Genomic DNA, 25,153 nt, shown 5'->3' on the forward strand with positions numbered 1-25,153 from the left:
TTATATCAGTTATAGCTTTGTTCACTAGTGTATGATATATAAAATGTCCTCCTAGAAGCAAATATTGATCCTTCGCTTGGCAATGTCTACAGGCACTTATTTAGCTTAACTAATTGAAACACTATCTAAGAAAATGTAATTTAGCATGATTTCAATAATCATACATGTCTCCAATATCAATACTTGTTCCATCAGGGGGTGTGGGTGTAAATGTATATAACTTTCTGTTGCATATAGTTAATGTACTCAGCATCTTACCAAATGTCATGTACCATCCACTTCGCTTTCATGTCCACAGGTGTCACATGTGACGCACTGTCTTCAGCAGCAGATGGAGTTAGGTCCCCATGACCTAAAAAGGAAAAGGAGAATTGCTGGACAAACTTAATTAGATTATGTCAGGTTTGAAAAAAAAAAATTAAGTCAGATAAATTCAACAGATTTAAGTCACACAAAACAGCAGGATAGCAGCACGTTGGCACGGTGGTTAGCACTGTTGCCACACAGCAAGAAGGTCCTGAGTTCAATTCCACCATCAGGCCGGGGTCTTTCTGTGTGGAGTTTGCATGTTCTCCCCGTGTTTGCGTGGGTTCCCTCCGGGTACTCCGGCTTCCTCCCACAGTCCAAAGACATGCAGCTTGTGGGGATAGGTTAATTGGATAATCCAGATTGCCACTAGGTGTGAATGTGAGTGTGAATGGTTGTCTGTCTGTCCCTGTGTGTTGGCCCTGCGACAGACTGGCGACCTGTCCAGGGTGTACCCCGCCTCTCGCCCTATGACAGCTGGGATAGGCTCCAGCGCCCCCCGCGACCCTGAAAAGGAGAAGCGGAAGCGAATGGATGGATGGATGGGAAGTCACACAAAACACTTAAATAAAAAATATTTATAAATATATTTAAAAACAGCAAGTTAAGGAAAAAGGTTGTAAGTTAAGTTGACAGAAACCCCCCAAATATACCACCGTCGTTTGTCGCGCTGTCTCAAATGAATAAACTCTTATGCTTGACTGGTACATATTTATTATTATTATTTTCGAGTAATCGGCTCAGAGTATTGTGTTGTAAAGAGATAACCTTTCCACTGAATAGAAGGTCAATTTATAGCAATTACAAAAAGTAATAAAACAATGGCCATTTAATATTGGTGTAACAAACTGCAGCGGTTACTCAGCAACTTAAAAACAAAGTGACTGCTGAAAGAGTGTATATTCAAAGAAAAGCATGATTAATATGCTGATTAATATGCAGACATCCGCTGGGAAGGGTTGTGAAGCAGGCAGAAATTTGTTTCAAGGCGTTCAAATCTGGAAACTGTCCAACTGGGTGAGAGGACAATATAGGTTCAATTATGGCTAATATACAATATACCTCAAAATTTACTAGCACCAGTACTTAAAAAGGCGGCGGGGGGAATATAATGCCAGGGCTCAACATAAAACCAGAATAATTTTTAAATGGGAACATAATTGTAAAATTTTCACTTTCCTGTAAAGCAAATATGTTTTCGAGTTATTCTATTTTAAAATTTTTTTTTCAAAATATGCCAGTGCGTCGATGAAGCTCATTCAGAAAGTGTACCTGTACGCCCCCTGGTGGATTTCATTTTCCCCCAACTAATCACGCAACGTGAGGTCAAAGTTTAAATATGACGCAGGAACGTACACGGACACAAAGTAGCTGGAAGACGTAGTAGAAGTAAGAAGTAATGCTTTCTAAATCAATCTTTTTATTTATTCTGCCACTAACACAGATATCTGAGCCCGCGAGCTCTCCGGTCACATCCCGTGACTTTACGAGTCTATAGCGCGCGCACAGACTGCAGGATAGTTGCCGGTGAGCTAGCATGTTAGCTAGCCAATAGCACGGAATGGATCTGCTGAGTATAGTTGTGGATGAAGTGGCTCTGGAAGGGCTGGACGGGATAACCATTCCGACTTTGTGGATACGACTGGAAGACAGGCAGCCCGGGTTTCCCCTCAAGCTCGACGACTGCACCAAGGAGCTCATCTGGAAGTCACTGGTCATCAACAGCGACCTGTTGTTTTACGAGCTCCCGGAGGAGAGAGACGATGTCGTGCTGACCGACAGGTGACGTTCTCATCCTCACAGATATCATAAGGAATCTCACAGTTTTAACACAGTTAAAACAAACGGCAGGCTTCCACACAACAAGTAAATCAATCCTCAGATTTGTCACGATGGTTCACAGACAGGCGGAACAATTATTTTCTGAGTGGGGCTGTTGTTTTCCTACACTTTAACACTCTTGCACTTTATGTACTCCATCTTAAACCCTGCAGTAAACCAGATTGTGATGCACTTAATAATCCTCTGTGTGCATCTGTGTTAGAAAATCTCCCACTGTAAATTTATCAAGCCTTTGTTGTCATCCTCCATTAATTTCTTTTGTTCGACCAAAAGAAAAAGATTAGTCATCTTAACCTCATCAGTGACTCCTGAGATTTTAGTGACCTGAAACATCAGCTGGATAGCACTGGTGGTAATGGACTGATCCTTTAAAAACAACATTTAGCTGTGCGCCCTTTACCTAAAAGCAAGTAGACCAGGAATGTTAAAGTCATTTTGCACCATTGATCGCATCCAATCCATGCTGATCTTAAGTGAGCCGAAGCAGTGAAATTCTTTTTTCTGTTGTTGTAAAGAAGTGTAATTACACATTTAATCCCTGAGATATCTTAATATAAGAACAAAAGTGCAATTTGAACAGTATAACTCAGTTTTCCTTCATTGTAAGAAATTAATTGCACAGGCTGTCCTGTAATTATAACAAAAGTTGATTCTGTTCATCTGGACGTAGCGTTTTCTGGGAGAAACGTTTCGTCACTCATCCAGTGACTTCTTCAGTCTCAGCTGACTGCAGGTTTCCCCAATCTTATAAACAGTACATTTGCATAATGACTGAAACCAGCCCACTGAAGGAACGATGGGCTGGGAGGTCAGTTCCTTAATCACAATTATGCAAATTCTCATGACCATTGATCAACAACCACTGACCAAAACCCATTGATCAAAACCCACTGATCAAAGACCACTGATCAATGGCCATGAGTACCATTCACAGAGAGTTGGGGAATGGCTGCAATCACAGCATTGTAAGATGGCGAAAGATGTATAACATGGAAAATTGTTGTTAATTGACAGAATGTCTTTTCTTTCTTTCTTTCTTTCTTTCTTTCTTTCTTTCTTTCTTGAACTGTGAACCTACTGTAGAAATAATAAATTTCTGCATTAGTTTTAAAACAAGAACTTTCTGTTCTTCATTCATCTGTTTCTTATTTACCTCGGTGCTGTATGAATTTCCATGGTGAAGGTGATTATCAGTAGGAAAACCTGTAAAACTCAAAACATCCAAGGTTTATGCCTTCCCTGCTTTGAAGATGTCCAGTGGGCCAAATTTGAATCTTTTGTGGGCCTATTCTGGTCCTCGAGCCTTTTGTTTGACAACTCTGATGTAAACTCTTTTTGTGGACATCCTAACAAAAGTTTTGGACTTTCCTAATGCTCTTCTGGTTGAACAGAAGTGAATTCTTTTGTTTTTATTAGTGTAAATATTGATAGTTATTAATATTACACCCTAGTTTGTAGAGGTAGTAGTAGTTCTAAGAGCATTTTTCTTTCAGGGTCAAGTTTACCATTGAAATTTAATGCAATAAATGTGTTATTTTGCCATCTCCTTATGTTTGGAGTTGCTCTTGTTTCTTTCAGGTTTAAGGACATTGATGCAGAGACAGGCATCGAAGTGACTGACAGCTTTACGGACACTCCCAAAGACATCTACCCCATCGACGTTGTCCCAGAAAACAAGGATGGGATTCAGGGCTCGTGTGCCTTCTTCAAAACGAGGAAAGACGTCACAAAGCAAGTCCGCTCCAAGTCCCCGCTGACCCCATTGGTCAGCTTGAGCGAGGCTTTGGAAAGGTTTGTAGAGATGCGCTGATACTGACAAAACCCTACCTGGAATTAAATCTGGTTAAATATGCTGCTTATTGAAGATTTCTCATACAATGTCACATGCACAGTGCTTCAGAGTTGCCTGCTATATTGGATGTGATTAATAATACCGGTTGCTAGTGGTTGGCGTTGTGTGACATCAGAGGTGCTGTTTCAAAAACCTCCTATTGATTGTTTTGGTTGCTATTAGATTTCCTAGTGACAAGTGGTTGCCATAGGGGCAACAACTGGTCTGCAGGCCTGCATGACTGGGACATTGGCAATGATTTTCCTGCAGCAACCACTCCCAACCTGTTGGAGAATACAAATTTTTCCAGATGACTGGTGGTTGCTAGATGGTTGCAGACAGGACCTAAGTGGCAGAAAAGTTAGCAACACATGGTTATGCCTACAAAACATCAATAAAATGCAATTTTTAAAATAGTGTTTATGAAAGCTGCTCGTGTTAACCATGAAACTATCTATGCAGGATGGTGAGATTTTTAGTGAGGGATGTTGGATGTTTCATACCCCCCCCCCCCCCCCCGTGATGATTAACATGCTCTGTGGAATTAGCAGATGTATTTGTCCTTTATTGTGCTTTCAAAGTCTTTCAGTAACATATTCTCCTCTTCTCTCTCTCTTCCTTCTAAGATACGGGAGAAAGCTGGTTGTCGTGGCATCACAGTGTCTGCGATATCGTGCCCTGATTGGCAGCGAGAGCGATCCTGATGTAAAACTCGGCAGCGACTCTTACTGCGTGCTGGAGAGAGTGGGCCGAGCACGATGGCAAGGGGAGCTGCAGAGGGATCTACATGGAGGCTCTTTCAAGTAGGAGACACTTAAACCCACCTTTCGCACGGTTCCATCACTGTTCTGTGTTTCCTTTACAGACCGGCTTGCACTCAGGTGTCCTCCTTCTAACAGTCAGTGTTGTGTTTGAGCAGGGTGGATGCCCGAAAGTTTCACTACTTCAGAAAGTCTCTTGTCCGATACCAGTTGGTCACCATGCAGTCCTACGTCAGGCGAATGAAGACCGGACAGCAGCAGCACTCCATCCTTCTGCTGCTCAAACGCTTCCATGTAAACAGGTATGTTTGTGCTCTGTGTTTCACATTTTATCTCATCAAAAGCAGAAACGGGAATGGTTGGTTTAGCATCATCAGTGACAAAGAAAAGCATGAAATAAAACATGGTCTGTCCTTGGACCCTCAGTTGAGAGTCTGTCTTATGCACGTCACCTCTGCAATAAAGATACCACCTAAATCTGTGCACGGTTTTTGCAGCTTTAAAATTTAGGTGCATCCATCTGTGTGTTGGCTTTATCACATCTGCTTCCTGTTTTTGTCTTTCAGGAGGACCAAGTATGATATACTGATGGAAGTCACGTCCAACTTTCTCCAGCAGTGTCCGAATCAGTTTTCCACAGTCATCATGCTCAGAGAACAGCTTGTTGTGAGTATCCCTCTAAGTTTCTGTCGCCCCTGTCTGTCTAGCCTTCTGCTTGTGGTAGAAAGTTGTCTGTTTTTCTCGTAGAACGTGGACGACAGGACTTACTTGCGTCTATTCAAGTACATGCGAGCGTCCAAGTTGATCGAGTTTTGCCGATTCCCTTTGGAGGAGTTGGACCCCAGCGCTGGACCCCGCACCAACAAAAATGGTAATGCAACACTGAAAAACCACATAAGCCTCACAGTGCATGAGTGCACCACAACATATGCTTGATTTGGATATTAATGACCTATCAGAAAGACAAGAAATCAGACACAAATTGCTTATGACTCAACTGCTTCTTGATATAATCAACGTCTTATTTGTCCTTCATGTGCAGTTTACAGAGTTGCTGCTTCTGTGTGTTTAGTTTCTCAAATATTTTGATGTATATGCACACGTTTTTGCCTGGCCTTCAGTGCCTGGCAAAAGTCGTCATTCCATGTTTAGTGGTGAGGTAAAAAACAACTCTGTCACTGCTTGACTTTCTAAAGTAAAGAGCCATGAAGAAGTGATTTTGGAGTATTCGAAATTAGTTTTTGTTGGTGCGTTACTAAAATTTAAACATAAAAGAGTACACTGCTTTACTTATTTCTCAGGCTCCAAAGTGACTGTTCGCTGTGTGAGGCTGTTAAAGCCATACATAAAGAAGGGTGTGGCTGAGGAAGATGACGATGACGATGAAGACGAGGATGATGATGGTGGAGCAGGAAGAGGGGGTTTGCTTACAGAGGGCCGGATCATGGAGAAGGACCTGTTAACACAGGCCTATCACATCAGTATGTTTGATCTTTTCCTTAAGTTAAGAAACAAAAGAAAAATGAAGTCTTGATGCTTTTACTGGTGAAAGCTAACACTTCCATAAACACAGCGATATTTTTCTGTCTGTGCTCCAAACCGTTGCATGAAGGTGCAGATGTTTGAGCGTGATCACAGCTGTACTGAGCCAACAGCAAAGGGCTTTTACCCCATTTAGCTCTTTTTAACTCGTTGATTTTACTACAACAGTTAAAATCTCATGCAATATTTAATATTGCCTTCCTTCTTTGCGAAGTTCTTTTTTTTAAATTTTTTAAATTTTTTTAAGGTTTCTGCGATAAAATAAGATTTAATTTTTACGGGGGATTGAAACCTCGGTTTCCATGGTGACATTCACCACATTGAACCATGCTTTCAGTGTCCAAAGCTGCAGAGGACTAATTCTCCTTCAGGCCTTTTTCCTTACATTATAAATTGTTACTACTTAATTTGTTATTAATAGTTTGATTTTGTGCTAAAGCGTAATCTTCTCGTGAAATGTACAATATCATTCTTATGTCATCTCTTTCCATGAAGACAGTGAGGTGTAAATAAGGCAACAAATATTGTTGTTTCTGAAGTTCATCACTAGTCCTCATAACTCAAGAAAGTGCAGCAGGACAGTTAATAACAGACTGCAGTTCTCTGCACTCTCTAATGAAGGCTGCATTTTACCTTCAAATCACTTTGTTTCTGTTCAGTCTCACAGGAAGTTGTTTGTCTTGCTCGTAATCAGCTGAACACTCGAGTGTTGTGTTAACTGTAGCCTTTTGTCTTTTTTCTCTTGTAATGCAGTACTATCCTCTGGCACTAAGGGCATCCCCCAGCGTGATATTGCATTCAGACTGAACGTCAGCAAATTGGAAGCTCGCATGCTCTGGCGAAGGCTAGAGAAAGATGGGTTGATCAAGGTGACGTCTGGGCACATGCTTTTATTCTTTCTTTCTTTTTGCCCTTCTCTTAAAAAAAGATCGAGGCTAAAAATAGAAAAAGCAGTACTGATGACCAGGATAGCTTATTTGGAGGTATACTCAATTGTCAGATGTGTTTCGGCTTCCCACCCACACGACCAGAGGTCAGCCGCCACAAACAACGTCCTTCCTAACGCTATTATTAATGGCACATGTGCTGACGATCAGATACCCACTTGAAAGTTTATTTGGTGTCAAATTGGAGGATTGCATATTTATTTAAATGGAATTTTTTTTTTCCTTTTTATTGGTATTATTTTTTTATTTGTGGTGAGCTACAAACTGTAAATCCCCAAGTTTTCCCAAAATTCTGCACCTAATCTTGCCTCTGGTGCTCTCTGATTTGGCCTTTAGTGCCATCAGCAGTTTCTAATTGCCCTTATTATTATCTGCTTGATAGATTGATACAGTTTTTATTTATTTTTAAAAATGTATATATTTATGGTGCTAGAAATGTCCCTGCTTAACCTCTAATTCTTCTGCCGTTGTTTCTCTGACACGCGAAAGGTCGTCGGTTCACAAGTGAGAGGAAGCACAGGCATTAGGAACCCACCCTGGGCTGTAAAATCTGTGCCAAATTAAATATGCAGGTCCATGTTCTGAAGCAACTCCTTGGGAGCAGCCGAAATTATCGGTTACAACCTTTTTATATCAGCTCTTCTCGCCCTCATGAACGGCAAATGCCAAACCTGACATCACAACTGCCAGCCCAGGATCATTTCTGCTTGTCATCCAAAGAGTAGCAGCTGCTCTGAGCCCTTTTCGAATGATGCCCCACCCTGTCTCTGAGTCAGAGGACAGCCACCCACTGGAGAAAACTCTTTTCTGCCACTGGTATCCATGATCTCATTCTTGATTCAAACGAGGAACAAAAATTACAAACTGAATATCGCGTTGTTTTCAATAAAACTTGCAAGTACTGACTGCGATCATAAACTCATCAGGAAATTGTTTAATGAGGTCATAGATCTATAAGCCGGCACTTCAGCATTGTCTTGACTTTTCATACCAGGAAATGATATGCCGCAGCAATCTACCAAAGCAGTGGGTCGTTTAGTGTTGCTTAGTTTTGTTTTACATTGTAAATTTCTGTTTTTCACTTGTGTGTGTGTGTGTGTGTGTGCCTCGCTCTGTAGGGATTCATGGAAGATGAGGGTCGGCAGAGGACTACAAAATTCATCAGCCATAAGTTTGTAACCCTAAATGCATAAATTATACCTTTAAATTCTTATTTTCGCGCCACTTTGCACTAAATCCTGCCGTTAAAAATATCTTTTGCTCACATCTTTTGGCAGGTGTGTCGGCAGTAGCAATCAACTCCAGCTGTTTGCTAAAGAGCAGGAGCGGCAGATGCTGCTCTTTTCTTCCGCACCTCAAACGTCAAGTGCAGAACCGACCTCCCCTAAAACGCCGTCATCGTCAAAGGCGCCAGTGAAAGGAAGCTCCAGAACTCCTGAAGCCAAGAAGAATAAAAAAGAAGTTAAGGGAAGAAGCAAAGAGGCAGAGGAAGGGGGGCAGACATCTGAAGACGGGAAAGGAAATTCAAGAGAGGAAGGGCTGGATGGAAATGAAAGTAAAGTGAGGGAAAACTCAGGAGCCAGGAGAAAGACAACAGGGGAAAATGGCAGCATGACAGCAGAGCACACTCAGCCTGACGTTCCTGTCATGCAGAGTGCACCAGCTGAGTGTGAGCAGTCATTACACCTTTGCTGATTTCAGAATAGATACTAAATCTCTATAAGGTAAAATCCACATCATAACCTCTTAATGTTGATGAGTTGTTTTTTTTTTTTTTTTTGGAACCTCTCAGGTGAAACTTCAGTGTGCAGCAAACCTGCGACTCACGGGACACCCGACTCGGTGTCTGGTGCTGTGACAGGTAATTCCCACATTTTAACCTGAAGAGCTCTGGCTGTAGATTAAAATAAAGTAAAAAATGTTTTTGTATATTTTCTAGTTGGAGAAAGATCAAACTAATACTTATTTACAAACGCGTGCATTTGAATTAAAACTTAAAACACCGAGTAAATATTCATTTCGATTTAGATTTGCTTTGCTGTCTGCGTATAGTTACTGGCAACCACTGGTCACACCTCCTTGCGATCACTTTGATTGTTAGCAGGTTTCTCCACTAGTTTCCGTGGAAGACGCTGACTTGTCTGCAAACACAAACTCAACAAGCATCTGTAATTGGAAATTATAGCAAACATGGTGATCTGCTAACAAGCAGACTGAAGACTGAAGCCTAAAGTGGATTTTACCAGGGTTTTTTGTTTGATTGTTTTTGTTCCCCAAATCCAGGTAAAGCGGTCTGAGATTGTTCCAAATGAGCCACAGGGTGGCGATGAAATCAATAAAGAATAACAGTATAGATGAAAAAAGTTTGTAGACGTTAAAGCAGAAGCAGAATTTCACTATAAAGCTGAAAGAAGGTGACAGAAGGTGCAGTCAGGTGATCCAGTTTTAAGAAATTGTTTGGGCTCTTCTGTGCTCCTGCTATTATAATGCATTTATTTTCAATGTGCTTATGTATGCATAATTACAACATTCCTTATAGAGAAATGTAGTCACAGTTATGAAAGTGTAAAAATATGCATCTGATGGCGTAGTGTCAAAAGCAGGAGAAACACATTCTCTGAGTGCAGACGTGGATTAATGTTCAACACACATGGAGACAGCTGGGGTCACCAACTGTTAGTTCAGGACATTTTTCAAGTATTTTCTATTTACATGTGAGGTTGGGCTTTAAAACCAGCCTAAGGAATTTTTTTGTTGGGTGATTCAGAAAGTCCTGCTCAGGTGCGCTTTGGACAATTGGTGCAGAAACCTAGCTAACAAAGAAAAGTGCCACCAGTTTATTTATAGCCCTAAAAAACCAAACATCTGCCAAATTGTAATTTCTCCTTTTATGGCTTTTCTTTGTTTGTTACTGAAATAACTTTGATAGTTTTCTTTGGGATGATGATGATGTGCATTATGTGCCCGTGAAATTTCCTTTCTCTCCTACAAAGCTCCGGTTGAGGAAAAGGAAGAAACCAGTTCAACTGATGCCAGCTCTTTGCATCAAAGTGAGACACCAAATGCAGCTGATAATGCGGCGCCCATCACAGTGGTCGTTAAAAGTATTCCCTCTCCAAAAAAAGCCAGCGTAACTCGGGAGAGGTCTCACGAGACGTACCGCCTGCTAAGGAGGAAGAACTTGATAGTTGAGGCTGTCTGCAACTTAAGAATCATAGAAGGTCTTTTCCAGTAAGTTTGTCTGAAATGGCAATAGTTCAAGTTCAAAGTGTTTTTGATGCACGGTAAGAGCGTGCTGTGCTTTCCACAGGCTGCAGAAGATGATCAATGATGATGAGAAACAGGACGGTGTCAGTTCAAAGTGCTGCAAGAAGACTATCGTACGTCTCGTCCACTGTCTCGCTAGAGAAGGCTTGCTTAAAATATACACGACCACTGTTGTACAGGATGGGATGACAAGGAAGGTACGTGAACACATCACATCTGCTCTGCCTTTCTATACAGGCAAGATGGGAGTTTTATGGAGTCATATATAAAGTCTCCTCTGTCTGCCTGATGTGTGTGTCTGTTGTTGCACCTGTAGGTTGAAATGATTGTTCATCCGTCCATTCAGCCCAACAATGACCGAGTCAAACAGGTTATTGAGCAGGTCCGATTCAGAATTTCCAGCTCTTCAGCAGTGTTACGGTGAGCACATAATCAAAGATAAGTCACATTTTTAAAAAAACAAAAACAACAGGATGTTTGAGCTGTCCTAATGTCTTACGTGACCCCTCCATTTTAAAAAAATATTTTACTAGGAAAATGGAAAGTAGTGGCAGTGCTTTATTAAAACAGGTGTCAGTGTGTTTCTGAACAATGATGAGATTGGATGATCACTGATCATTAGTCCAGCAATTTTGACGAGATCCCCATCACCACAGGCTCAAATGCTGCCTCAAAAAATGTTAAATTTAGATCCATCACTCCATCAGACCTGTTGCCACTGATTCTCAGTCCAGTTCGTGTGTAATTTGGCATATCTTAGTCTTCCCGCCTTTTCCCTTTGACCTTTTCCCCCTTAAACGTCTACTTGGGGTAACCCTCATTTTTCTTTTGTCCTCCACTTGTCCATTTTTTAAAAATTATTTTAGGACATGCTGCACACCAAGCCGAGGTATTTTCAGCTAACACTCTACAAGGTGACTCTCAAAAACACCATTTAATGGCTGTGAAACTGAGGAAAGTGGTGTTTCCCATAGATACAACTAAAAAAGAAATTGTGTTTTTTGTCTAAATATAACTTAAAATTGGTTCTTTGCTAATTTATCTGTTATGTGTAGACACAACACAGGTTCATCCCTTGAGTTTGATGCCTTGTTTATCCTTGAGTGTTAAGAGTAAATGAGCAAAAAGGCAGCCAATGTCTAAAGGAAAACTTTGAAAGATCCATTTTACCATATTCAGAAAGTCTGGAGAACAATGGAAGCAAAATGCAAAGAAATATCGTCTCACTTAAGACTTTTGCACAGTACTCAGTGCCTTTACTGTTACCTGGTGTTTGTTGACATGTGAAGAGATTTAAATGGACTTCTGATCTTGGTAATGATCACTCGGCCTGCCTGATTGCTGTGTTTATGTATTCAGATCTTTCTATACCAGAATGTGAACTTCTGTGTTGTCTTCTGTGTTTCACTGGCTTATGCCTGTTGTGCCCCCGGTATTCTTCTTCTGTCCCTCAGCCATGCTGAAGACAGAGCCAGAGAACAAGAGAAGGAGGCTGACAAAAAGAAAGCAATTATCGATGATGACCCGGACTTCAAGCCCACAAGAGGTTGTTTTTTGATTTTATACCACAACAAAAAGACAACTTTAATTTCCCACAGATTTCTATTCCCAAGAACAGAAATGAGCAAAAACGAATAGTTTCTCCCAGTGGGTCAATCATGTGATTCAAGCTCTATATCAAACTGGCAGAATAAACATTATTTTCATGATTTCCTTAATACTCTTCTAACAAGTGAATGATGGTCATCAGATGGTCAAAAATAAGAAGAGACTAAAAACATTTTTAAATTCAGTAAATTGAGCAGGCGTGCTAAGATCATGCTGTTGTGTATACTAAATCAGATCTGTCTCCAGTAAATGTTTGACTCACTTTTTTATTATTATTATTATTTTTAAATAGTTCCAGGGTTGAGTAAGACTTATGGCTTCCAGCCTAAAATGCATCGTCTACGCATGATGCATACCTTCCTCTGGTACCTGATCTATGGGCATCCGCTCCGACACAACTGTAGCAGCTCTGATTCAACCAGTCAATCATCAAGCGGCGCAGACGGCTCCGATCCTGCTGCCAAACCCGCAGACAGCAAAGCACAACAGGATCTGAAAGAAGCAGAAAGCTCTACACCTGCAGACAGACCAACACCGTTGTCTGACAGTGTTGGCACCGGATGTGACGGCCGGAAAAGTGCAGACTCCAGCTTATCTAACATGGAAGTGGCATCTGGTGATGAAGGAGAGGAGCAAAAAGATAGTTACTCTCAGTCTGACATGAAAGGTGAGACAGCCTCATGTATACTTGCATTTCTAATGAAAATGTAATTTGGATTGCTTGTTTCTGTCTACAGGGGTGTGGAAGTTTTGCATTTTCCCAGCTAATGTTCTTGGTTCCCCTTTTTTATTTCCTGTGTGACACTGATAGTCTATCTCGATGAAGACTCCTGGAAGAGATTCATCCCTCCTGTCCGTGTTCACGAGGAGTACAGCAGCGGCTGGGCGATGGTGGGCGACCTGCTCCTCTGTTTGCCTCTTTCTGTTTTTGTGCAAATTATTCAAGTTACTTATAAGGTGAGTGTGAAGCTTTGTTTTTGGGGGAAAAAAGGCCATGCAGTTCATTGGCTAGTGTGGAGTGGAAAATATGTTTTCTCTGAAAAGATGAACGGGTCAACTTTGTGGCAGATATGTGCAGATTTTCTCAGTTTGAACTCATTTTGTAGCAGATGTAGTGCAATGTTTAGGTATTTGTGGATCAGTTACCTTAATACTGTGTAAATACTAAAAAATGTGCTCACATATTTTAAAAGCATCCGTCTTTCAGTTTTCTCTGAGTTTCAAGTGGCAAACATCAGCCCTGTTATTGTTTTTTGAGATGCACTATATGGACGGTAGTATAGTTCTTGTGCTGATGTTAATGCCAGAGGAGGGTTGGAGCTCTGCGCTTACTGAGTCTGCAGAGTGCTGGTGATGTTTACACACTGTGCATCTCAGCACTTGGCTAAACTCCAGTTTGGGACTTTATGTGGTCTGCTGCTTCATGGCTGAGATGCTGTGCTCCTAAATACACTTGTACCACTACAGTGCCATGCATAAATTCAGTGAGCTCTTTAGAACGACCCATTCTTTTGAGTTAACACTGCTAACTTGTGCCCACAGGTGGAAGGACTGGAGGAATATCTCAATGATCCTGTAAAGCAACATCATCTGGTGAGAGCGCTGCCTGCACGAATGAGAAGACGGCTGCTTTATAAACGGTGATTTTCATTCTGTCCTCTCGGTAACACGCCACATCTGGGACCTGAAAGTGAGCATTTATGGACTATTTTTTTTATTTTTTATTTTTTTATTTTAGGAAGTACATCTTTGTATTTCATGAAAACCTGCTAAAGTTGGTCTACATGGGTCTTCTGCAGTTTGGTCCAATTGAGAAGTTCATGGAGAAAGACCAGGTACACAAAACCTTAAAACAGTAAAGTACGTGTAAGCGTACGAGGACTATTAAAAGGAATACAAGCACATGTTTTTGATTTTTAAGGTTTTTTCTAAGGTTGTAAAAATTGCTTGATCTTCACAAAAATCTTACTTATCAATGACTGTAAATGTAGCTGCTCAGGAGCATTTTTATGCACTAATATGTCTTTATCCATTCAATCATCCAGGTGTTTGTGTATCTTAAACGTAATGCTACTATTGTTGACACCACCAACACCGAGCCTCACTACTGGCTGGTCACAGAGTGCCTTGAAAAACCGTTTGAAAGGCGCCCTTACGTCTTCAACACTGCTGATGACCTGGAAAAGTACTGGTTTGACCTGATGTGCGTCTGCCTCAACACACCACTGGGTACGTACATACATGACCATAAAACGCACGCACTGCTCTGGCAATTATTCAAATAATAATATGTCCCTGTTTGAAAATGTTCTTTTTAGGGGTAGTTCGTTGTAAGAGGAACACCACTGATGAGGAAACGACTCCTTCTTTTGTGCAAGAACGCCACGTTTTCGCAGGAATGGCGTACCTGCTAAAGTACGTGTGTAATGATTTCTCTCCCTCTGGCTGCAAGGGAGGAAAAAAACGATATGAAGGTTCCTGGCTGTCGCCGAGTGAAATCGGTTTTAAAGAGGGTGCTGCATCATAAATCGCATTGTGACTTATTAAAGTAAAAGTTGTGCCTTACCACAGCAGCCAACTTTGAAGGCAAAAGAAATGTAGTTTTACTTCACTACTTGGTGAGTAGTTTGCGAGTGTTTGCAGACAAGTTGGCAGCTTCCATGCAAACTATTGAGCTGCTAACAACCGTATACCACTTTACAACCAGCTTCACACTAGCGACTCCCGGCAGCCACTTGTCAGCCAGTCAGAGAGCACCCATTTTTCTGTGTGGCTGGGTTCTTATTCACTGTGCTTCTTTTCTTCCATTTCTCATTTTCAATTAAAGCTGACTAACTCGAGCAGTTACAGTACTACAGTAGCACAGAAACCTTTCATACACAGTGTTTTAAAGTCACGCTGATGAATGTGCATCTGTCAAACACACACAGGGGCAGTACTGAAGTGTGTGATGACGGATTGATACCAGGAGACGGTAAAGGAGCAGGAGGACTGGACTCTGAATTTTTTGGTCATCTTAAACGCAACTGGTTTTGGACCAATCAGCTGCTTTCTGTTAACATGGTACAAACACAGTATGCAATACAGACAGTCATGTGCATGTTGAATGCATGCTGGCATTTTTGACATATTGGGGTTTTTTTTGTTTTTAAGAGGCAATCTGGTTTAGAGGCACAGGACAACAAAACCAGACTAAAGAGCCTCCTGAGTAAAGATGCTCTCAGATTTGCGCTTAAAGCTGGTGAGTTTTTTTTTTTTTTCTTTTGTCCACTTCATGTGATCAGCTATGTCACATCTGCTCCTGGAGCTTTTAACATTTATATTAACCACAAATCTCTACAACAGGAGGTACAGCGACACCGCGTTATGTCACATCCAAGCGGCCAGCGAGGGCAGAAAAAGTTCAGGTATGGGATTTTCTATCTAACTCTAACATATGCTCATCTTCCAGTTTGTTATGTCTATTAAATAAGTTCAAAGCTACTCAACAGCCCTGCATTAAATCCTGCCTGCAGAAAATGAACAATGTTCAGAGGTTTTCTTTTCCGACATACAATTTGAGGAAGCTGTTGAACAGTGGGGGTGTTTCTGGTCTTCAGCCACGTCTTAATAGTAATGGGATGTGCAGAAGAATAGAAACGCTGTTGCAGCAGTGCAACATTTGGTCTAATAATCTAGTACGTCACAACGCTAACAGAAACTAATAATTCTAACTTTGTGGAAGAAGCTTTTAAGCAGGTATGTTTAATTAAGCTCAAATTGAGAGTACAATCATAATGTGGGCCTTTATTATATAATAAACAACATAATTATTTACCTGCTCATTCTTTGTCCAGTATTGTAACTATCCAAAGGCAGTAATGGTGTTGTTTCTTTTTATTTAATTACTGGTCAGTGCTCAAAGACATCTATTTAGACTGTCTAGAGGTTATTGTTTGTATTCTTATTCACTGATAACCAGGTGGGAATAGAACCAGCATCCAGAAACCAGCGGGTGGTTGGAGGAAAGGGGCAGAAGAGGAAGAGAACCAAGAAAGATGTTGTCAAAGTTCCACGCAAGAAGAAAAAAGGTACAAAGTGTCCATCTTAACCTAAAAATGAATGCATGTGTCTGCTGGATGTGAGGAAAAACACGTGTTTTCATAATCAAAGAGCCCAAGAAACGCACTCCTGCACACGATGAGACGGACCACCAGGCTTTGAAACGGATGACCAGACAAAGAGTCAACTGGACTGTACAGGAAGACTCACTGGTGATGCTCTGCTGTGTGGCTGCAGACCTGCTCAACAGCAAGGTACGCACAGAAATTCAATCATCTTTTTAAATTTTACAGCTTCTCGCACGTACTTCCTCCAAAACGTGCTGCACGTTACGTCATGTGTTGCAGTTAAAAAGGCAGTTTGTACCTCACTGCGTGGTGAGAGACCTGCTCCACGCAGAGTTTGAGATATCATCGGATAAAACGTCAGTTGCCGTTGGACGTCGCTCAAGATACATCCTGAAAAATCCTCAGACACTTCTGAACTACAGGTGAGTGCAGATAGCAAAGAAACACATACTTTTAAATCCAGTCATTCGTGAAACTCGTGGAATTTTGCTGCAGGATCTGCCTGGCTGAAGTGTACCAGGACAAGTCGCTGATGAGTCTTTTGGAGAAGGAGAAACCTGCTGATCCCGAAAAACCAGAGGTATGTGTTTGCCGTTCTTTTTATTTCCATTTTCTGTATTTTTATTTATTTAAGTGAATTGAAAGTGTAATATTTCTGTCTGTGCTTTTTTAGGATTGTGCCAAAGTGTTCTCAGAGTATATCCGGCTGCTCAGACAGAAGTTCAGCACAATTGTCAATGCTCATGATTTGATCATCCCTGACACCAAACAGCAGCTCTTCTCGAGGTAAAAAGCTGGAAGATTGATGTGCTGACATACAATATGTAGCTAAGTGTAAAGCTAACAAGTGTTTGTTTGTTTTTTTTTAAACAGGTTTAAGGTTTCTGCAATAGACAGCGGGAAAAAGCTCCCATACAAAGACACTTTGAACAGGTAAGGTTATCTAAGATTTTTACATTAGAATATGAATGTTTATGGCAGTAAGTGATTGTTTGTTTGTGTGTCTCCACTGCAGCACAGATGACATTCATTCTGTAGTGTTACATAACTTGATCCAGAGCACTCTGGCCATGACCAACAATCAAATGAAAACCTCCAGATCCTTTCAGGTACAGCCAACCTTCAGTTTTAGTCCTTTTTTCCATAAAATCTCCCTTTAACCTCCTAGGACCTGGCGTCCACATATGTGGACATCACATTTTGGGTTATTTAGACCAAAATACTCAATTTTACTCTACAAGGGCCTGATATCCACTTAGAAGGACATTATACTGCCACTGTTCTATCGAAATTTTAAACGAAAATCCTCATATGTGGCTCTCATTTTTCTTAGAAACAAAAAAAAGGTAAAAAAAAAATCTGGTAATTCTTTGTTTTTTACATTCATCAAGTGCCAATCAGCCCAAATATCAAAGAGAAATTAAAAATGCATACTTTGGAAGAGTTCGGGTCTTAGGAGGTTAACTAAGTTTATCTGTAAAGAATGTTTTTTTTTATTCATGTCTTCAAACAAAAAAATCATTAAAAAGTGTAATCAAGCTTTATATAGGATTAAATTCCCTTAATAAGTAGATCTGTGTCATGTTTTAAGGCTCAGTCCTTTGATTATTTGTCTCACTTCTGTCGTAGATCTTCCACTTGTACAGTCAGTATGACCAGGAGCTTCTGTGCAAAGTCTTCATACAGTGCAGGAAGAGGGGTCTGGTCAACCGCCGGCGTATCAGCCAGCAGTTTGGGCCGAAGAAGAACCGAGCGCTGCCCATCCTGCCCATGTCCTACCAGCTGTCCCAGTCCTACTTCAGGTACGCGACCAATTGAGAAATGATACGCTCGCACGCATCACTGAAACAACACTTGATCCTGGTAGCTGGTCGGGAGTGAACGTCCTGCACTACAGAGAACGGAGTGGGAATGTTTTACTAACTGTTTCATTACCATGGTAACCCACGGCTCCTCCTCTGTCTTCCACATGTTATTTGCTCCACTGTTTGCTCATCAAAAGTGGCGAGGTATTCAAAACAAAGAAGAAAAAAAACCTACATTATAACTAATGGACACTTTCCAAATGTACTGTATGTCTGAATGAATGAGTTGATTAATTAGCTGGAATAGAGCTGTAGCCACTTTCACCTAAGTAGCACTCATAAGTAGGACTTATAGGTGATTTTTGTAACTGCTAGAACTCGTCTAGAAACCTGGACGTCTTTGGTTTTTTTAAATTTGTCACACAAAAGCTGCTTTCATGACAAATAGTTATGTGCACTATGTTATGGTAAGTACCCTTTAGGAAGGGGTGCCCCTGGGATCAGCGTAGCTTCCAGCCCTTTGTTTCTGTTTGCATTTGACTGCTTACAGGAAATCCAGAGTGATTCATTACCCAGTTGTGTCCGGTGTCAGGCCCTTTTTATTATATGGTGGATTCCTAGAAACAAGTGAAGATGGTAAAGCTTCAAGATATTCACCTAAAGCTAGCAAGCGTGGTTGATAAGCTGCATCCATAAACTGTACAGGTGGATACAGAATAATAAAAATAAAATAAAAATCCAGTAGTCCAGTATGTGAATTCTTCCTGCACTACTTACTGCCCCCTGAAGTTTTTCACCACCCCTCTCCCTCTCCTTCCTTATAGGTGTTTTTCATGGCGTTTTCCTCATTCCCTGTGCACCGATTCCTTCCGCTTCTTAAGGAGTCTAATTGACAATGGCACGCATGATGACAGGCCCATCATCACACTCTACAACGAAACTGAGTACAGGTCACAGAATGGAGAGGAAGTGCTGGAGACAAAAACAGGCTCCAAAAGTAAAGAACATGGAGGAAAAGAAGCTGACAGACCAGCGAGTGAGCCGGAAAGGGCAAAAGATGTCACCACAAAGGAAGGAGATGACAACCAAGGTGAAATTAAAGGAGACGAGAGTATAAAGGACGCTGACACGAACAACGAGAAAACTGATGTTTCGAGCAAGCCGGACGAGCAGAAAAAGCCTGACGACAGCTCCACATCTGGATCTGGTGAAGAGGCTCCAGGAGTGTCGGCCACGTCAAACACGGTACCTCCAGCTTCAGACGAGCCTCCAGATGTGTCGGACATGCTCAAGTTCTCTCTCCAGTCCCCGGGTGGAGCCTGCCTAGTCTCGCTCAGCCTGATGTCTCTAGGACTGCTGAATGTGTACGCCTCCATACCTAAACAGATGGTGGTGGTGGACAGCAACCTGGTGGACAAGGATGTAGTGAAGAGGTGAGGCATAAGGATTCAGCACCGTAATGACTTTTATACAGTTTCAAAGCATCTCAGGCAAAGATATGTACATCATCTTTCACACATGAAATGTTGCTTGAAGTGTTAATAAACAACAGCAGGTTGAAAGTGTAGTAGTGACAACACATTGAAGTAAAAGCAAAATCAGAAAGTAGTTTTTATTATTAAATTGTACAGATATATCCCGTTTTTAGCTAGAAGGAACTGTATAGTGGGCTCTCATGAAGCTTACAAACAGAAAACATAAAAAAATTATTTGTAGCCCGATTTACAAAAGTCACAATCTTTTCTTTTCAGTATGGCAGAACTAGTAGAAGAAGAAGAGGAGGATGACGATGATGGTGACGATTACGATGGGAAAAAAAGGCAACAAGTGAAGGCACAAAAAGCTTCGCACACCAAGTACTTAATGATGCGAGGATATTGCACCCCGGGCATCGGTAAAGCTTTAGAAACCTTTTACTGTGTAATAATACCTGGTGGATGATTGAACGGAAAGTTTGTTGGATTGATTGAACAATTTGTCAGCAAACTTCCAAAACAGTTTTGTAGCAAGTGGCAAGCAGTTTATGTCAGTGCATTTTGTTCTAAAACAGTTTACACACTCTTCAGTGAAGTTCCTGCCATATTTGGAGAAACTGTTTTATTTATATAGCACCAAATCAGAGCAACAGTCGCTGTGCTTTATTGTAAAGACCCGACAGTAATAGAAATAGAAAGCTTAATATTCAAATGACCATTTATGAGCAAGCACTTAGCGACAGTGGGAGGGAAAAACTTCCTTATACAGGAAGAAGCCTCCAGCACAACAGCTGTCTGTTGGAGGGACAGCTGTCTGCTGTGACTGGTTGGGGGTGAGGGAACAAAGACATGACAAAAAGACACACACCAGAGATTAATAATAACAAATGATTAAATACAGAGTGGTGTCTAAACACATAGTGAGTGAAGAAGACAGTATAACTAAAGGAGGGTTCAGGGTCACATGATCTATGCCTAACTGTAAGTCTTAAGAGAGGTGAGGTAGGTAGGTGGCTTATAATTTATGCACAAAGGTGGAAAAGTTTTGTGATCGTTGAGCCGTTTCATTGTTTTGTAAACAATTATAACTCGATCAAGAATCTTCTTAGAAAATCTTCGGAGAAACAACCTCCAGCCAAAGCTGGTCCCGTCTGTCTTTCACACACTCATGGACAGCAGTCGCTAGCATTGTGTTTATTAGCAGCAGTCCTGCAGTAGCATCAGTTGATTGCTAGTAATATAATTTGTAGGTGTTTTCTGTGTTAAGAAGATTAAAGGATGTTGCATTTCTATTTATGTTTGTTCTTCTCTTTTTCTAGTAAAAGTGCGCAACCTAAACACCAATGATAGCATTGTGATGGAGTCGTGTATTATGAGGTTGCAGCTGCGCAACACGCCCGCTCACAGCCTGTTCAGTGAAGAGAGTAAGAGCCACCGCATTTTAGACTTTTATTTTTGAACACCAGACTCCGTTTGTATAAAATCCTTTATTTTCTGTTTCCTTCATTTTTAGACTTTGCACCTCTGGACTTGACAAAATGTGGTCCATCCCTTCTGCCCTCCAACCTCACCTCCTTCGTCCGTTCAGCCTCCTTTTCTCCACCCAGTGTGGAGGAGTGTTACAGGCGCTTTGTAAATCAAAAGGGATACACCCCGCGGGACATTGAAGCGTGCACTCAGATCATGAGGAGCTTAGATGAAGCTGGTGAAAGAGGTTGGGATGCTTATGACTTTCTCGAGGCTCACGCGAACCTGCTGGAGCGGCAGTCTGGACGCAGCAGGAAGCTGCAGCAGTACATGGAGGTAAAAATCAAAATCTAAACGCAACATCCTTATGTGAAGGGTGAAGAAAACAGATTTGGTGTCTAAGTTATGTTACGATGTGTTTTCTGCATCGTTTTAATTTATTTCCTGCTACAGGATCTTCGTCATCGTTCTTATGACTCTTTAAGGATTTCTCCCTTTGTTTGCGTGTCTGCACTGCAGGAACTGAAAAATGACAAGTCCTCAGGATGTTTTAAAATTCTAGGCATTACTGCTTTCATTGTGCTTCAATGGGAAATCTACACTGTAGCGATGTCATAAATGCAAACCCCATGGAACTACATGTCGTTCAGCACCATCAGTTCATTCTGTGCACTACTTTTTCACCAGTTTTTGAATTTATTAGTGAGAGAATAACAATCATTCTCTCAGTATAAGGAATAGTAGTCATAGTATAATATAAAGATTCCCAAATGCCAGCAAATTCCTCGAGTTGAAACTATCTGAATAGAAGCAAATATGTTTTTCCTGAAAAAAAAAAATGACCGGAACAAAAAGTGGAGACCCAGGAGGGGAAAAAGTTTTTTTTTTCCCTTCTATAAACTGGCACCGGGACACGGTTATTACACATAATGCACCAGCATAAATGTGGGCAATAACATCAGACACTAGGTAGGTAGGGAATAGGTTATGTTGTATGTCTCTACTAGGATTCCCCACAGGAGCCTAAGCCAGGCTTTACATCACGCACCTCTTTCCAATGATGAAAGCCACAGCAGCTCATTCAGTTTCTTTAGTCTGTTCTAATTTTCTTGATATGTAGTTGAAATGTTATACAACACTGAAGCTGCAATAATTACAGAGGAATCACCTTGTAAAAAGTATTAAAAATGGCAGTGACTCATAGCAACATGTTTGTGTTCTAGGAGTTGGAAGAAGAAGGCCAGGTGGTAAAAGTTGGGAGTCTCAGTGTCCGCTGGGTGCTCATGAAGCTCGCTGGACCATGGCTTCTTACTGTCAGCTCCAAGCACTGGTCTCAGTCATCCACTGCGTCACACCCGTTTTTGGAGAAGAAGCAAACCATCCCCTTTATACGGAAGCGGTGCAGCCGCGAATTCCAAGTGGAGAAGGAAGAACCACCGGCGAAAAGATTGGCTGTGGATAGAGAGGACGTCGCTGACAAAGAGGATGTGGACGGAGTGCCGAGTAACCAAGAAACAAATGAGGAGAAACAGCTGGAACAACTGGAACGGCCGATGGAGAGGGCAGATGAATCGAGGGGAGACCAGTTGTTGTTATTGGAGGAGGAGGGAGGAAAGCAGATACAGGAGGAGGAAAAACAGGCTGCAGAAAGGAAGAAGACGACGGACGCAGAGAGAAGACAAGATAACAGGAAAGAGCAGAGGTTGAGAAGAGGAAGGAAAGAGGATGAGAACAACGATGAGGCGTGCTCTTCCTCCACAGGCCCCGATACTGATGCGTGAGTACCAAATTTAATCATACCAAGGTTTTCGTTTTTCCCTTCATCAATATTCCAAGTTTCATCTCTCTCCTTTTTGCATCCAGTGAAACCAGCTTCATCAGCCGGCCCTGGCGCTTGGTTGATGGTAAGGTGAACCGGCAGGTGTGTAAGGGCATGCTGGAAGCTGTTCTCTACCACATCATGTCTCAGCCCGGCCTGACACACCAGGCGCTGGTAGAGCATTACAAAGATTTGCTGCAGCCAGTGGCAGTTCAGGATCTTGTGCAGGTATTCCAGTCTAGTAGTTGTTACTTCATCTATTAGTTTTTTATTTTTTCGTTTAAGTGTATCAACATTTCATACACACAAACACTAGAAATCTAAATCTAAAGGATCTAAAGATAAAATAGACTTTCCATTATTTGAGCACTTGGGTCATACACGTCCAATATTCAGTCTCCCTTCTGACCTCTATCAGCTCCTTTAGCAGGTAAATGCTTTCTATAGTGACAGTTTGTTGCTGGGCTGAGCAAGTGCACTGATGAGAGTAGTGAAAATGAACCAGTCAGCCTTATAGCAGCACTAAATCCATGCTTAAATGTTAAAAATATGCCTGTATCTTTGAATAGCAGACGCAACACGATTGCTGTGTAAAACGTGATTTTAAAAATAGGAAGCAATGATTTGCAAATCTCATAAACCCAGATTTTATTCACACAATAAAAGGTATCAAATGTTTAAAGTTGTGAAATAGATCAAGTCTCAGAAAAGTTGTTTGCTGCCGTTTAGCGTCTGAGGAGACCGACTGCTGGACTTTTGGGAGAGGATGTTTTCCCATTCTTGTCCGATGGAGGATTCTAGCCGCTCAGCAGTCCTGGCTTTTTTTATTGCATTTTTGGTTCCATGCTCTAAATGTTTTCAGTTGTTGAGAAGGCTGGGTTGTAGGCAGGACAGTTCAGCACTTGGACTCTTCTGCTATGAAGCCATACTGGTCTGCAGTGTAGTGTCTTACTGAAATATGCAAGATCTTCCCTGAAAAGGACGTGATGCTGAACATTCTCAATTGTTCCACAATTTGTAGACACCGTTATTTTTGCAGATTGTGAACCTCTTCCTGTCCTTACTTCTGAGAAACTCTGAGCGTCTCTAAGATGCTCTTCTTTTATCCAGTCATGTTACTGACTTGTTGCCCATTAACCTAATTGGCTGGAAGTAGTTTATGAGATTTGTAAATTGCAGCATCCCAACTTTTGGGGGGCAGTATACACAACATGAAAAATGACAACTATAAAATTTACCACAAGTTTGATGAGGGCAAAGGAAGAAATTCTTAAAACGTGGTACATCCCAGGATAACTAGTTTTTACACATTAGCACTCTTTAGCTTGTCACAGTTTTAGCATTGCTATAAAAGAGCTGTCTTTCCTTATTTTTTGTCCTATAGATAATGTGCCCATATTAAACATGTTCAAAGTTTGAGATGACAAGTTCCGCAACTTTGTTAAGAATACCCGTGAGCCAAAATGCATCAAAGACAAAAATTGACCCTTTTTATGGTTGTGTTTTTACTCTTTTTGTCTCTTCCACAGGCACTTATCGAACTGGGCTGTGTGACGAAGAAAACTCTGGCTAAAAGTCCTAAACCCTCACTGTTCACTCGTCCTGCACAGCAAAGAAAAAGCGAGAGAGAACCAGACATAGTGATGTATGAGCCCACCATCAGCTGCTGCCTGCGACTCTGTCGAGTGTTGCCCAACGAGCGAACCTGGAACTGTTGTATACCCTGAAAAGTGTTTGCTAAACTTCTTTTAGATCTCCAAGGACTGAGAAAATATTGACACAATGATCAAGCCTTTGAGAGCTAAGTGAGGATATTTTAAAAATTTGATCAGGTTGTTTGTATTTCTTTTGGGAAAGTTTTTTTTTGTGTTCAGCTTTTGTGTACTCTAACTTATAATTCTTAATAAAAACCCATAAGTCTTCTTAAAACTTGTATTTATTAGTTAATCACGTTTTTGTCATTTTCTCTGAAACATGCAAAAGCTGTGTTTACACTTATGTATACAGTATGCAGGTCTTAAAGGTTAAAATCAGCTTTGTAAAGTCTTGAGAGAAACGCACTCGGTGTACTCTATTTTTTACTTTATTTAGTAATAAATTTAGATTCTTTACATTACAAGTTTTTTCTACATGATAAAGGTGTGAAATCACAGAAAATGTTTGCGCTCACTGCCCACGCTGTCCCATATTTCCCATATTTTTTTATAGTACAATGGAAAACAAGAGATTTTCTGTCATTTAATTGTTTATCAATTACTTAGATTCTTTGGTGTTGCGTGAATGACTCTGGGGGAAGTCTTTCATGCAAAAAAATGGTATGTCTGATATCTGTTTGCTGAGGAGTCATCTTTTTGTCAGGTTTTCATGGCTCCTG

General features: G+C 41.2%; 1 protein-coding gene across 1 annotated transcript; it reads left to right on the plus strand.

Moving 5' to 3' along the window:
* Window positions 1-1,639: 1,639 nt before the first annotated feature.
* Window positions 1,640-24,708, plus strand: gtf3c1 (general transcription factor IIIC subunit 1). Its single transcript, XM_080880884.1, has 39 exons — window positions 1,640-2,088; window positions 3,727-3,939; window positions 4,606-4,782; window positions 4,899-5,042; window positions 5,307-5,406; window positions 5,488-5,611; window positions 6,042-6,221; window positions 7,036-7,151; window positions 8,348-8,400; window positions 8,507-8,898; window positions 9,022-9,090; window positions 10,223-10,460; window positions 10,540-10,693; window positions 10,813-10,916; window positions 11,951-12,042; window positions 12,397-12,771; window positions 12,916-13,061; window positions 13,647-13,744; window positions 13,843-13,939; window positions 14,150-14,333; window positions 14,423-14,519; window positions 15,035-15,167; window positions 15,258-15,345; window positions 15,450-15,511; window positions 16,066-16,174; window positions 16,257-16,399; window positions 16,493-16,635; window positions 16,709-16,793; window positions 16,887-16,999; window positions 17,087-17,146; window positions 17,229-17,322; window positions 17,843-18,015; window positions 18,843-19,451; window positions 19,770-19,912; window positions 20,813-20,917; window positions 21,007-21,296; window positions 22,184-22,737; window positions 22,824-23,007; window positions 24,309-24,708. The coding sequence occupies exons 1-39, from the start codon at window positions 1,868-1,870 to the stop codon at window positions 24,504-24,506; spliced, it is 6,660 nt and encodes a 2,219-aa protein (XP_080737010.1). The 5' UTR covers window positions 1,640-1,867; the 3' UTR covers window positions 24,507-24,708.
* Window positions 24,709-25,153: the final 445 nt, after the last annotated feature.

This window comes from Rhamphochromis sp. 'chilingali' (genome assembly GCF_963969265.1).
Source record: "Rhamphochromis sp. 'chilingali' genome assembly, chromosome: 4".
NCBI classification, from domain to species: domain Eukaryota; kingdom Metazoa; phylum Chordata; class Actinopteri; order Cichliformes; family Cichlidae; genus Rhamphochromis; species Rhamphochromis sp. 'chilingali'.